This window comes from Gadus chalcogrammus, chromosome 5 (assembly GCF_026213295.1).
Source record: "Gadus chalcogrammus isolate NIFS_2021 chromosome 5, NIFS_Gcha_1.0, whole genome shotgun sequence".
In the NCBI taxonomy this organism is placed as follows: domain Eukaryota; kingdom Metazoa; phylum Chordata; class Actinopteri; order Gadiformes; family Gadidae; genus Gadus; species Gadus chalcogrammus.
This window is the reverse complement of record NC_079416.1, coordinates 18,777,472-18,791,181: the sequence shown is the minus strand read 5'-3', so window position 1 is coordinate 18,791,181 and position 13,710 is coordinate 18,777,472. Positions and strand designations below refer to the sequence as shown.

At 52.3% G+C, this 13,710-nt stretch overlaps 1 protein-coding gene across 1 annotated transcript; it reads right to left on the bottom strand.

Annotated features, from left to right (window-relative positions):
• Window positions 1–23: 23 nt before the first annotated feature.
• Window positions 24–13,400, bottom strand: fbln5 (fibulin 5). Its single transcript, XM_056589888.1, has 11 exons — window positions 12,988–13,400; window positions 12,762–12,816; window positions 12,485–12,533; window positions 11,250–11,624; window positions 6,065–6,187; window positions 5,479–5,595; window positions 4,755–4,871; window positions 4,264–4,386; window positions 3,352–3,478; window positions 2,093–2,288; window positions 24–235 (listed from the first exon to the last, which is right to left on the bottom strand). The coding sequence occupies exons 1-11, from the start codon at window positions 13,029–13,031 to the stop codon at window positions 74–76; spliced, it is 1,488 nt and encodes a 495-aa protein (XP_056445863.1). The 5' UTR covers window positions 13,032–13,400; the 3' UTR covers window positions 24–73.
• Window positions 13,401–13,710: the final 310 nt, after the last annotated feature.

Here is a 13,710-nt window from a genome sequence, read left to right as displayed (position 1 = left end):
CCGTTTAGTCAGGTGGGCGTGGCCTGGGTGCGGTGGGCGGGGTTTGGGTGGGCGTGGCCCGAGCGGGCGTGTCTCAGAAGGGGTGCTCCGACACGAAGACGGTGAGGCGGATGATGGAGCTGCCGCGGAAGTTGATGACGTTGTTGACGGTGGTCATCTCCAGGTCTAGCACTATGGTCTGGGGGCCCGACACGGGCCGGGACAGCACCAGCGTGGCGCTCACGTTGCTGGTTTGCTGTGGGGCGAGAGAGAGAGAGAGAGACATTCACATAGACTGGCGAGAGAGAGACATTCACATAGACTGGCGAGAGAGAGACATTCACATAGACTGGAGAGTCGAGAGAGAGAGAGAGAGAGAGAGAGACATTCACATAGACTGGAGAGAGAGAGACATTCACAGACTGGAAAGAGAGACATTCACAGACTGGAGAGACGAGAGAGAGAGAGAGAGAGAGAGAGAGAGAGAGAGAGAGAGAGAGAGAGAGAGAGAGAGAGAGAGAGAGAGAGAGAGAGAGAGAGAGAGAGAGAGAGAGAGAGAGAGAGAGAGAGAGATGAAGGAGATTGGAGGGAGAGAGTAATGGACCAGAGAACTACCTTCAAAGGAGGTACAGATAAAGATGCACAGGTGGTAAAGAGAGATCTGATTTCAGAGGAAAGATATCGTCATAGATAAGACGGAGAGATAAGCAGACAGGAGGGAGAGACCCAGGAATGCAGATATGGCAGGCCTGACAGATGATTGGATAAAGACAATAGCAGAGCGATACGGAGGGAATTCCAGCCATGCTGCGAAGGACATGATGGAATGTGCGAGTCAGCCTCTGGTTCAAATCTTATCCAAAACGCTCAAAACACATGTTTCAAATTAATGGGTTTTTCCATCCACAATCTGTCTTAAAAGTCGTTGACATACGTTCACGCGGTTCATACTGCGTGCGTTGTTCTATAAAAACATGTTCTCATAAATGACTGAATGTACGTGAAAGAATGTGAATTAATGCTAAAGCGCTGGTGCCCCCATGAGGAATGTTTGTGCGCTGCGGTGATTGAGTGCACCGAGTGCGCCCTCTATTGGCTGCAGACGGCACTGCTATGATACGTTATGTCTGTAAGCCATCCTTTAAGTTAAATTAAATAAACTTAAAGACAACAACTGGGCCAGACCAGTTTGACAACAAACCAACTGATCTTCTTTTTCTATTTGATGATTAGCCATTAGCAGCCAGCAGAAGGGGACGACCCCACTTGTGATGTCGCAAATGGGACGGTGTGTCAGGGCTTATCAACATCACACCTGGCGGTGAAACAGGGGCCCTCTTCAACATAAACCACAGACTCCTCTCAATCCATCACCACCACCACCACCAGCACAACCACCACCACCACAACCACCGTCGCCACCACCACAACCACCGTCGCCACCACCACCACCACCACCGTCGCCACCACCACCACCACCGTCGCCACCACCACCACCACCACCACCGTCGCCACCACCACCACCACCGTCGCCACCACCACCACTAAAACCACCGTCGCCACCACAACCACCGTCGCCACCACCACCACCACAACCACCGTCGCCACCACCACCACCACCACCACTAAAACCACCACCACCACCACCACAACCACCGTCGCCACCACCACCACCACCACCACTAAAACCACCGTCGCCACCACAACCACCGTCGCCACCACCACCACCGTCGCCACCACCACCACCACCACCACCGCCACCACCACCGTCGCCAGCACCACCACCACCACCACCACCACCACCACCACAACCACCACCACCACCACCACAACCACCGTCGCCACCACCACCACCACCACCACCACCGTCGCCACCACCACCACCACCACCACCACCACCACCACCGTCGCCACCACCACCACCACCACCACCACCACCACCGTCGCCACCACCACCACCACCACCACCACCACCACCACCGTCGCCACCACCACCACCACCACCACCACCGTCGCCACCACCACCACCACCACCACCACCACCACCACCACCACCACCACCACCACAACCACCACCACCACCACCACCGTCGCCACCACCACCACCACTCACCCTCATGTAGAAGACGCGGTCTCCATCGCCGGACTTGACCTTGAATATGTAGAAGGCCCCAGGGTAGCGCGTGGTGGCCTGCATCTGGAAGATGTCGGCGGGCACGGTGCGGCCCGACGACAGGTCCATGTGGCGGTACAGAATGGTGAAGGGTTTGTCCCGGCACAGGGGGTTCTCGGCTGAGCACATGCACTGACTGGAGCGCGGGGGGGGGGGGGGGGGGAGAGAGAGGAGAGGGCGGAGATGAACACACGTGGACATGGTGGTGCACCTCGGTAAAGCAACATTTACATTCAGGGAAATGATCAGACGCTTTTATCCAAAGCGACTTACAATAAGAACATTTGTCATAAGAAAGAGAAACAATATATCGCTGTCGGTACAGTAAGGATGTTCATAAAACCAGATGCCAAGCACTAACAATTGTTAGGTTAACCCATTCCCCGTATACAACAAGATAGCTAGGATAAGAAGCTACACAATGCTGTGTACTATTTTTTACGTGCAAGGACGTACAGCATAAAAGAGGAAGGGGTAAGGGGTAGAAATGGGATTGGGCCTAAGGCCCAATCCCATTAAAAAAAACAAAAAAACATTACCCCTTCAAAACAAGGGGGAGGGGTAAGGGGTAGAAATGGGATTGGGCCTAGGTGAACTCCGAACAAGGCACGATGATGGTAGGGGATAGAGCAGCCAGCCAGCTCTCTGACTGAACAGTAGGACAACAAGTCGGGGTGCATTACAGCGAATACACTGCAGCTTCACGGGACGATGGCAACAACAACGGGCCTGGCCTTGATAAAGGCAGCAAGAGAATGATTCTCCACTGCAGGGGATTTCTCTGGCCTCGGATTAACTTGCACCAGATTGCAGGATGTACGTGCGTTAAAGTGACTGCGCATTCGCAGCGAAACATCTACCAGAGAGTAGGCTACTCCGCCAGAATGGTGGTGTATACAACCGCTTTAAGGATTCAATTTTTTTAAAGTCTTTAAAGTAGACTATAGAGAGGACATTAAAGTACAGTATAGATAGAAGACATTAAAGTAACAGTATAAAAAGAAGGCATTAAAGTTACAGTACAGAGAGAAGACATTAAAGTAACTCTATAGAGAGAATACATTAAAGTAACGGTATAGAGAGAAGACCTTAAAGTAACCGTGTAGAGAGAAGACATTAAAGTAACAGTATAGAGAGAAGACATTAAGGTAACAGTACAGAGAGAAGACATTAAGGTAACAGTATTGCAAGGGACTCACTTGTCAGCGACTTCAATGTAAGGGATTTCACATTGCAGGGGGTCCAGGCATGTATAGCCTCCCTGGAAATTGAAACATACTTGTGCTGTTGTACAGGTGTTGTTACCAGTGTCACATTCATTGATGTCTTCAAAAATCAAACACACACAACAGTAGAAGTCAGTTAAAACACCATCATCATCATCATCATCATCATCATCATCATCAACAACATTAACAACGAGAGGAAGAATAACAACTGCATAATTTAAAACACTACATATATATATATATATATTATATTGGAATTATGATGCAGTTATAACAAACACAGAAAATAAACATGAGAAAGGCTCGTCAAGCAGAAATTTGACGATGTTTCATTTGTAAACAAATCTCCAGGTCTACATATTGTAAGCCACCTCCGGCCCCAAACTTAAACAAGCTAACCGGCTCAAGCTATAGAAACAGGAGATAGACGGGTCCATTTCGGGTTGTGCCGGTGAAATGGGTTTAGAGGTAAGCTGTAGGAGGCAACGTTCCCAGACCTGTGCGACTCCGGGCTCCGAACACAGACCCTCACTGTACCCCTCTACAACCTTTTCTTTACTCTGCTAATTATCGATAGATATACATTGTACATCGCATTCCTGATGTCTTGTTTCTGAGTCAAATTATTTGGGTTCGGATGTTAATTTTTTTTTTTTGGGATTTGAGATAAGAGTATTTCTTAGATGCCTCCAAGTTCAACATGACACTCTTTTTCAATTTGTCGAAAAGTCTTCAAGTGGCGCCTTACTACCTCAACCTTTCCTTAAGCTCGATGTTAGCAGCAGTTCTAGCTCAGCTAACGACTCAAGCGTTGTAACACAGCGAGGGTTCACAGACAGAACGGATGTTTCATGGTGGTCTCTCCGGTAGTTTCTCCGTTACCTTCGCAGCTCCTTTCGTCCTCGAACACGTAGTAGCCGGGTGGACACACACACGAGAAGGAGCCCGGTGTGTTCACACACCTGTGCTGGCACAAGTACTCTGAGAAGCCACACTCATCCAAGTCTGCCGGCGGGGGGGAGGGGGGGGGGAACACAACTCATTTATTGGCACAGAACAGGTAGAGGAAGACACACCTGTACATATAGCGGAGGTACGCTAGGCGTCACGGCAACCTGGCGTCTTTTCAATATGGCGGTGTTGGGAGTTGGGAGTCAGAAGGTTTGGGTTTTCAGTCTTGTTTTTTTGTAAACGTTTAAACAATACAAGTTCTACAATTAGAAGATTCCAAGAAACATTATGAGCAGTTTAGCGAGATAGCATACTCAAAGCCACACGGCGTTGAGTCTAAAGAGTGTCGTGTAATAATTGTGCGGGAACCAATCCCTGAGCTGGGTTCAACTCAAAGTGACAGACGAGTGCGAGAGACTGACCGATGCAGGTGGTGCCGTCGGCCGCGAGTTCGAATCCCTCGTCACAGTTGCACATGAAGGAGCCGTAGCTGTTGAGGCAGCCGTGGGAACAGGGCTCGTCCTCACACTCATCCACGTCTGGGGGGGAGGGGGGGGTCAGCCGAGGGGGGGTACTTTGTAATGTACATGCGTGTGCACCTTTTAGTGTGTGTGTGTGTGTGTGTTTCTGTGCGTGTTCCTTGTAGTGTGTGTGTGTGTGTGTGTGTGTGTGTGTGTGTGTGTGTGTGTGTGTGTGTGTGTGTACCTTGCAGTGTGTGTGTGTGTGTGTGCGTGTGTGTTCCTTGTAGTGTGTGTGTGTTTACCTTGTAGTGGGTGTGTGCGTGTTCCTTATAGTGTGTGTGTGTGTGTGTGTGTGTGTGTACCGTGGTGTGTGTCTTCTGTCTGTGTGTTGGTTTGTACCTTGTAGTGTGTGGGTGCATGTGTACCTTGTAGTGTGTGTGTTTGTGTGTGTGTGTGTGTGCGCATGCGTTCGTGCGTGTGTGTGTGCGTGCATACCTTCGAGTGTGTGTATGTCTGCGTGCGTGTGTGTACCTTAGTGCGTGTGTGTGTGCGCGGTTGTGTGTGCGTACCATGGTGTGTGTGTGTGTGTCTTGTTGTAGTTTTGTGTGCGTATGTGTGTGTGTGTGTGTACATTAGTGCGTGTGCATGTGCGTGTGCATATGCATGTGTGTGTGCGTGTATGTACCTTGACATGTGCGTTCATCTCCGTTGATGAGGAAACCCGGTCTACAGGAACAGGAGTAGGAGCCCAGAGTGTTGGCACACAGCTGCTGGCAGTAACCATAGCGACACTCATCAATATCTGGGGAGGGAGAGGGAGGGGGAGGGAGAGAGGGAGAGAGGGAGAGAGCGAGAGAAGAAGGAAGACAGCTTTGCTCTTGTTTAAATCAATGTTTTATCTGTGTGTGTAAGTGTGTATGTACAATAAAAGTACGGATAATTCAACATGCAGGCTGCTCTCTACAAGTTACAGTCTGTACTGCATTCAATGGTCAAAATATTGTTAATAAATATTTGAATATATTCGAATATTAATATTAATAAACAAACAAACTTCAAATACGTTTTTTGGGCAAAAGACAAAGCCCTAGTCGACATTCAGAGTGCTCTCTACAAGTTACAGTCTGTACTGCGTCTACAAGTGTTTTCCTCCTCATTCTGATGACGACACTAAGTGGTTTTCATCCGGGCTAGGGTTTAGCCCCACGTGATGTCATCAGAGTGCGACGTGCGACTCCACGGCGGTACGCCCCCCGGGGGTCCCCACTCACCCTGGCACTGCCCGGCCACCAGCCAGTAGCCCTCGGTGCAGGAGCAGGTGTAGCCCCCCGCGGTGTTGATGCACACCTGGGTGGGGTTGCACTGGTGGGAGCTGGCCTCACACTCGTCGATGTCTGGGGGGGGGGGGGGGGGGGGGGGGCAGAGGGGGGGCCGGTTGAGTCAGTCCGGGAGACTCAGTCCCACTTCCTGGTTCAGGTTTTATGGGTCAGAGGGGTCATGCTTTAAAGGGGACATAGTATACCCCCAGGTGTGAGTGGGATTAGCCATGACAAAAAAGGGTTTGATAATCTGCCTCTTCTGACATCACAAGTGGGCGTGTCCACCTAGTATGAGTGATAGATGAGCAACGTTTGCTACAGTCCAACTGGGTAGGCTGGTAGGCTGATCTATCCAGCGCACATCTAGGTGGACACGCCCACTTGTGATGTCAGAAGAGGCAGATTTCAAAGCGGCTTGTAACGGCTAATCACACCTGGTGGTATCATATGTCAGCTTTAAGGACGGAGGGAGACTTTGTCCAGAAAATATCTGGTCATGACGATGAGTTACATTTACCTTACGGGCATTTAGCTTTTATCCAAAACAAGTTACACAATTAGTCCATTTGTCAGAAAGAAAGAGAAGCAACAATATATATCGTTACAGTGAGGATGTTCATAGAACCAAGCGCCGAGCACTGACAATCGCTAGGCTAACCCCGTATACAACAGAGATAGCTAGGATAAGATGCTACACAATGCTAAGTACTATGTTTAAGTGCAAGGAGGCGCTTCAGAGGAATACTAGAGGTTGACCCCTGGCGGTTTCTGATTGGCTGAAACACAGAACTGTGCCTTTCCAGGGCTTGCAGAGCGAGCGACATCACCTGGGACCAATTTCAGCCAATCAGGAACAGCCGTAGCGATTATCTAAGTTGATGCACCGCCGTTAATAAGTTCAGAATTCTACCTCAGATATATCATAAAACAGAGCAGAACGTCGGTTTGATATTTTCGCCTTCCAAATCAATCAGCGGTACATCACCAAGTACAAGAAGGTCGTCCTTCATAAGGTCATTCGAGGTCAGAATCAAACCAATCTCTTCAATTCAGATCAGTTCCTTTCACCTCACACGGAGTTAAATTCAAAACAGAACGTGAGCGTCCAGCACCCAGTTTCCTCGCGACAACAATGGGCGACGTTGTTATGCTTAGCCGTCAACACGTCCACCACGACACAATGGCACCCTCTGACAGACCCACGCCTCCCATCCAGGAAGGGCTGGCACCCCTTTTTTCCGTCCGGGGGTTCACACCGGCAACCTCACAATCGAATCACTCAACCACTCCCCAATCTAGTTCCCCTCGGTGCCCGGCTTCAAGGAGGAGAAACACACACTGGGGCGCACAGGCGTTCCCAGATCCAGTTCCACTTGTTATTTCACCAGATCCCAGATTACGGTCGGGGCGAAATTCCTTCCTTCGCACACCACCTTCTGAGGTCCACATGTCCTTATGAGGGCAAAGAAGGTCCAGGCTACGGGGGGGGGGGGGGGCTGACGTTCCCCAGACGATGAAATCAGCGATACCCACGGAGCACGATGGATGGATGAGGGCGGGGGGGGGGGGCTCGGATGGCTTTTGTTTGAACAGGCCAGGGCGGTCAGTGATAGTGTCTGTCGGGGATACGATTGAGGCGGAGGTGCGAGGCAGGGACCTCCACGTCCGCCTAGTCACAGAACAATCGCCATCCTCGCCATCCCTCTTCTGGGTTCCCTTCTAAGGTTTATCCCTTGAGATTCAGGGGAGTTTTATCTCGTCCTTTATGGGCTTTAAGGGTTGCCGTGGGAAGCCCCTTCAGACCGGAACTGTGACCGAAGGGGCAGTGAACTCCAAACGGGAACATTTGGGGTTTGGTTTCGATGTCTTTCTCTTCGAATGCACACAACGACGGCACTAGCTTCATTAAATTATCACATCGTTGCCGTGGGTCGTAACCCACGGGGAAGACCCCCCCCCTCCTTCTTAGAACTCTCAGCCCCAAATGGTGTGGACCCCTGCCCCCCTTTGGGGGGAGGGGGGGGGGGGGGGGGTGCTTCAGCAGACGCCACCTGCTAGCGGTTAGCCGCTGCTGGCGCTAACCGCTCTCTCTCTGGTCCTCCGTCAGCGGGGTCATCTGGGGCCCATGTGCTGCAGGCCAACCCCCCCCCCCCCCCTCCACCCCCTCCCCCCCCTCTCTGGGAACCAGGGGTCCGACCGGGGGGGCCGGCGGGTTGGCTCTGCTGCCTTATATAGAGCGGTTCACCAGAGCTGACCTCTGGTGCTGCTGACGCCCCCCAGTTGGGGGACCGGGACGTGGGCTGGGAGGCTGGGGGGGCTCGGGCGACTGGGGGGGGACTGGGGGGGACTGGGAGGGACTGGGGGGGACTGGGAGATGTTTAGCACTTGGGTTAACGGCTGCTCCACTCTGTTAGGGGTTCGGTCGGCTCATGAGTCAAGCGGAGCCATGAGTGGGTTGAACTGTCCTGCAGGTCCACCTTCTTACACTTACTGAAGTGCCTCTGAGCAAAGGCAATGAAATGAGGGTTGTAATTGTAACAAATACATTACAACATAATGCTCCTTCTGAGAACTGGACGGATGGATGGACGGAAATACCCTCTAAGGGGTACACAGATGCCCCTTGCAACTCGAGTGAGCGAGTGCATGTGCATTCGTGAGTGCATGTGTGTGTGTGTACGTCTTTGTATGTGTGTGTGTGTGTCAGTGTGTGTGCGTGTTCTTGGCTAGGTGTGTGAGTGTGCATGTTTGAGTGTGAAAGCGCGAGTGCTTGGGTGAATGCATGGTTGCGTGAGAGAACGAGCGACCATTGTTCAACGCTTCGGATGATGCAAGTAGTGAGACGAGACACAAGCTGGTCCTTTGTTTGGACGCCTTCAAACTTGATGCATCTGTAACTTGGCAAGACGGCGGTTATATTGAATTCCCAGAAGAGTATTGTGACATGCCTTGCTCAATAGATGCACAACATGTCTGCTCCCCAGAGGGAGAGAACGTGGAGAGAGGGACGTCAGGCTTCGCCCGGGGGGGGGGGGGGGGGCGTGCTGAGATGTTGGCCTGGACGCTGCCTTGTTTTCTGCAGGCCGCCGCCGTTCGCGGCTAACTCTAACACAATGCACAGCTTGTTACGGGCTCAGACAGGAAGTGGCAAGTCTGCTGGCCCCGTAGCCCACGGCAACATCAGTCAACGTCCCCTTCACGTCAGCATTCGCTTATGCACACACGCGCGCGCGCACACACAAATATAAAAACACGTACGCACACACAAAAGTACACACACGGCAAAACAATCTCAACCATACCAAGGAAATGTTTATTAGAACAACATAAGATATGCAATGTCTGCGACTCCAGACGTGCCGTCATATTGTATAGCGATGCATGTCAGCTCGCACACACACACACACACACACACACACACACACACACACACACACACACACCTCTGGAGGTGTGAGGGAACATGGTGATCGGTTCTCAGAGGAATGCAGCGGTTAGCGAGCGATGACCTCATCGGCCTGCTCACCGCGGGGTCCCCGACCCAAACCAGCTCCAGAAGCACTTCCTGTCTGCTGAGGTCTGAGGTCCTACTGACGTTCCCCAACTAACCAACTAAACAACACACCAACCAACCAACCAACCGACCAACTCATTAACTGACCAACACACACTCAACCAAACAACTCAACAACCATCCAACTCACTAACTAACCAACCAACTCACTCATTAACTAACCATCACACACCCAAACCAACCAACCAACAAATTAACTAACCAACCAACAAATTAACTAACCAACCAACTCACTAGCTAACCAACCAACTCACTAACTAACCATACTAACCATATCCCATCAACTCATTGAATTACCAACCAGCTAACTTACCAATCAACTCACAAACTAACCAACCAACTCACTAACCAATCGACTCGCCAACCAACCACCCAGTTAACCTACCAACTCCTCCAAACCCGGGGAGAGACCCCTGCTACAGACCCGGGGAGACCCCTAATCCAGACCCCTGCTACAGACCCCTGCTCTAGACCCAGGGAGACCCCACACCAGACCCCTGCTCTAGACCCAGGGAGACCCCATACCAGACCCCTGCTCTAGACCCAGGGAGACCCCGGAGCGCTGGCTGTCAGAGCTCCACGGTGAACAGCTGCTGCCGGCCGCCCGGGACCGGGGCGTTGCCGGGACAACCCGTGATCCCACCTCAGTTGAGTTCAGGGATCCACTACAACGCTGGACAACCACGACATCCACCACCTCGAGAGACGTCTTCCTGTAGCCGAGTGTGCTGTGAGCCAATCACGCGCTTAGATCCTAGACTTCAGACGCAGGTCAAGGGTCAGGCCAGTAAGACTCGGGTTAAAGGGATGTGCAAGGAAGCAGATGCGTGCGCACACACACACACACACACACACACACACACACACACACACACACACACACACACACACACACACACACACACACACACACACACACACACACACACACACACACACACACACGGCATTCCAACAGCCGGGCCGACTAAGACACACCGGCTCCGCGGGCACCTCAGATCTCAGATCAGAGCGGCTAATGCAAAGAAGGTGGCTGGTCCACCGCTGGTTCTGGCCCGTGGGGCCGAGGCAGGCTGCTGCCCGTTATCACCGCCCATGTGATTCCAATCTGCCCCGGCGCTCGCTGGCCGTCTCAGACGCTCGCTACCAGACATGGAACAGCGCGACGGGCCGCCAGCAAGGGGTTAACCCTCATCCATCATGTGACGGACGTCATGTGACTGGACGTCATGTGACTGAACCTTCACCAATGCTAAAGGGCTGCTTATGGTCCCACGTTCACGCAACGCAACGACCACGCAGACGCTTCGACGCGGTCGTGAACCCGTTTTGGTTCAGCGTCGTGGACGTGGAACCATAAGCAGCCGTTAAGGCCAGGTCTGGGCTCTCTGCCCAAGGGGTGAGAACCCCTATGAGAGAGAGAGAGAGAGAGAGAGAGAGAGAGAGAGAGAGAGAGAGAGAGAGAGAGAGAGAGAGAGAGAGAGAGAGAGAGAGAGAGAGAGAGAGAGAGAGAGAGAGAGAGAGAGAGAGAGAGAGAGAGAGAGAGAGAGAGAGACCCCTCACCGTTACAGGTGCCGTCCTCGGCGACGGCGTACCCCAGGATGCAGGGCGTGTTGCTCCGGACCCGGGGGTAGCTGGGCTCCGCGGGGCCCGAGGCCGGGGGCCGGAACGGCTCCTGGTAGCCCGCCGCCGGGTCGGGGTAGGGGGCCTCGGGGAGGGCCGGGACGGGCGCGGGCCGGTAGGGCTCCGGGCCGTAGGGCTCCGGGCGGTAGGGTTCGGGCCGGTAGGGCTCTGGGTAGTAGGGTTCGGGCCGGTAGGGCTCTGGGCGGTGGGACTGGCTGTACTGGCCGCGGGGCATGCAGAGGTAGCCCCCGTTCTGGTTCACACACACCATGTCCCCGCGGCACGCGTCCGGCAGCGAGCGGCACTCGTCCAGGTCTGGGGGTCGGACGGACAGGGTCAGAGGTCAGACGGGTGAAGGGACAGAGGTCAGAGGTCAGACGGGTGAAGGGACAGGGTCAGAGGTCAGACGGGTGAAGGGACAGGGTCAGAGGTCAGACGGGTGGAGGGACAGGGTCAGAGGTCAGACGGGTTGAGGGACGGGGTCATAGGTCAGACAGGTGAAGGGAGATACGCAGTTGGAGGGAGGACAGACAGACAGGCGTCAGGGTGAGGACCTTTGTTTCACGACTCATCAGTTGAAAATGTGGTTTCACGGGGAGTAGACCGCCTAATAAACGCAGCGCTACACTACACCTAGACAGACCGTGTTGTGGGCTAACCTCTCTCTTCCACTATGAGTTACAGGCTGCACGCTTGTTTCTACTACGGCTGACCTCTCCTTTAACAGAACACTCAGCAGACGCTTTGTGAGACTGAGGGCAGAGCAGGTTAAAATACATTCTTCATACAAACGTACGCGTCAGTCAGCGTTATGCTGACTGACGCGTACGTTTGTATGAAGAACATAGTTTAACCTCCCGATATGTAAACTCATCCAGTTTACATATCTTTGGATCTTACCAAACAGGTTGAGCAATCCCCAAATGCTTGATAATCAGGGTTGCACTGAGTAGAGAGGTGGTCTCGGACCTCCTGGCCCGGCAACAAGGGACTATGATACTCTGATACGTGTTGACTCTGTTATGCAAACTCAGCCATGTGTAGCCTACAGACCATCCGCTGAACCGCGGAATGATGGGCTCCGGTTGGAGGGATATGGACGTTGCCCTGTTCAATCTGCCGTCACAACGTTAAGCAGCGAGTAAAATGACAAGGCGTCAAGTCGGGTCACTCACCTACACACTGCCTTGCCCGGCGGTCATAAGCAAAGCCCTCGCCACACGTCTAGGAGACCACCAAAACACATGTACAGCTTCAACGCAACATCACCGGCGCACAGTACACGATACATCGGTTGCTGTTCGATATTGGTAGAGGAATTGATTTATCAATAGAGAACAAAAAAAAATTCAGAGCGAGTTGCAAGTCTGTGTTTCTTGTTCTAGCCTAGTAGGGTCATAACTTTTACCACTCGTAATAACCTCATCATTCATATAAATATGAAGTGTCTACCTGGCCGTGTCCGGGCTGGATGCAGAGCGCAATGAACATTAAGGCAGCCAGCATTCTGCAGGGAAGGAATGGAAGTATGAACATCTTCAACATTGTAAAAGAATAAACCTCATTACAAAAATGTGGACACTTTAAGCGAATCACACGAATAGCCTGCAAGTGAGTTGGCTCAAGTGTAAATCAACAAAATTAAACGATTAAAAAAATGATCTCAATGATCTCTTGCCTTGCAGAAGTCCACGCGTCGAAGTCCCGTCCCGGGAACAGCATGCTGATGGAGGCTACGGAGTAGTTGCTGGAAAGAGTTGAACGACCTGTACGCTCTCCCTAATCCCTGAGCTACCAGACAGGGGGTGGGTGGGGGGTGAAGTGCTCCCAAAGGACCCAAATACGCGTCTTTACGCAAAAGCCGAAGCCAGGGTCTGATGATCAGCTGTCCGGTCGACCTATAGTTGGCATGCATTAACCAACGGTCTGAAACGTTGGTTCTGTATCTTTTCCCGATTACTCAACGATGCAGTGACTGGCCCCCTTCTAGCAGCGCTCCACAGCCGGATTCAATCTCTGAGACACTGCCCCCTCGAGCCGGGATCGGTTGGTGCTGGGGGGTCTGGGGACGGGACGGTGCGCGGACGGACGGTGCTATGCTACTTATGAGAGTTGATGTGTGGGGGTGGCCGTCAAATATTAGTACAGGCCCACGTTACCACACTCCCCCTCCAGGATCTCTCTCTCCCTCCCTCTCTCAGACCCACAGACGTTGGGAATCGATCCTGTAATATGAAACTTCTCTCCCGTGTTGCATCGAAAATGAGAAAACAAACAGAAACTTTACCAAAGGGGCAAAAAGAGGGCCTTTATTTGGTTGGAAAAGGAAGCCAAACAATAGAGATGTACACGTGATCATTTTCATTCAAGTTAAATTAACTTGTTTATTTGATACCTCTGA

What these genes read in the sequence shown, in the direction of transcription:
- fbln5 (XM_056589888.1), bottom strand. Translation starts at nt 13,031, where the DNA reads ATGCTGTTCCCGGGACGGGACTTCGACGCGTGGACTTCTGCAAG. An exon ending in CCGGGCAAGGCAGTGTGTAG is followed by an intron (nt 11,625 to 12,484) that starts GTGAGTGACCCG and finishes TCCGACCCCCAG; the next exon opens with ACCTGGACGAGTGCCGCTCG. An exon ending in GGTGGCCGGGCAGTGCCAGG is followed by an intron (nt 5,596 to 6,064) that starts GTGAGTGGGGAC and finishes CTCCCTCCCCAG; the next exon opens with ATATTGATGAGTGTCGCTAT.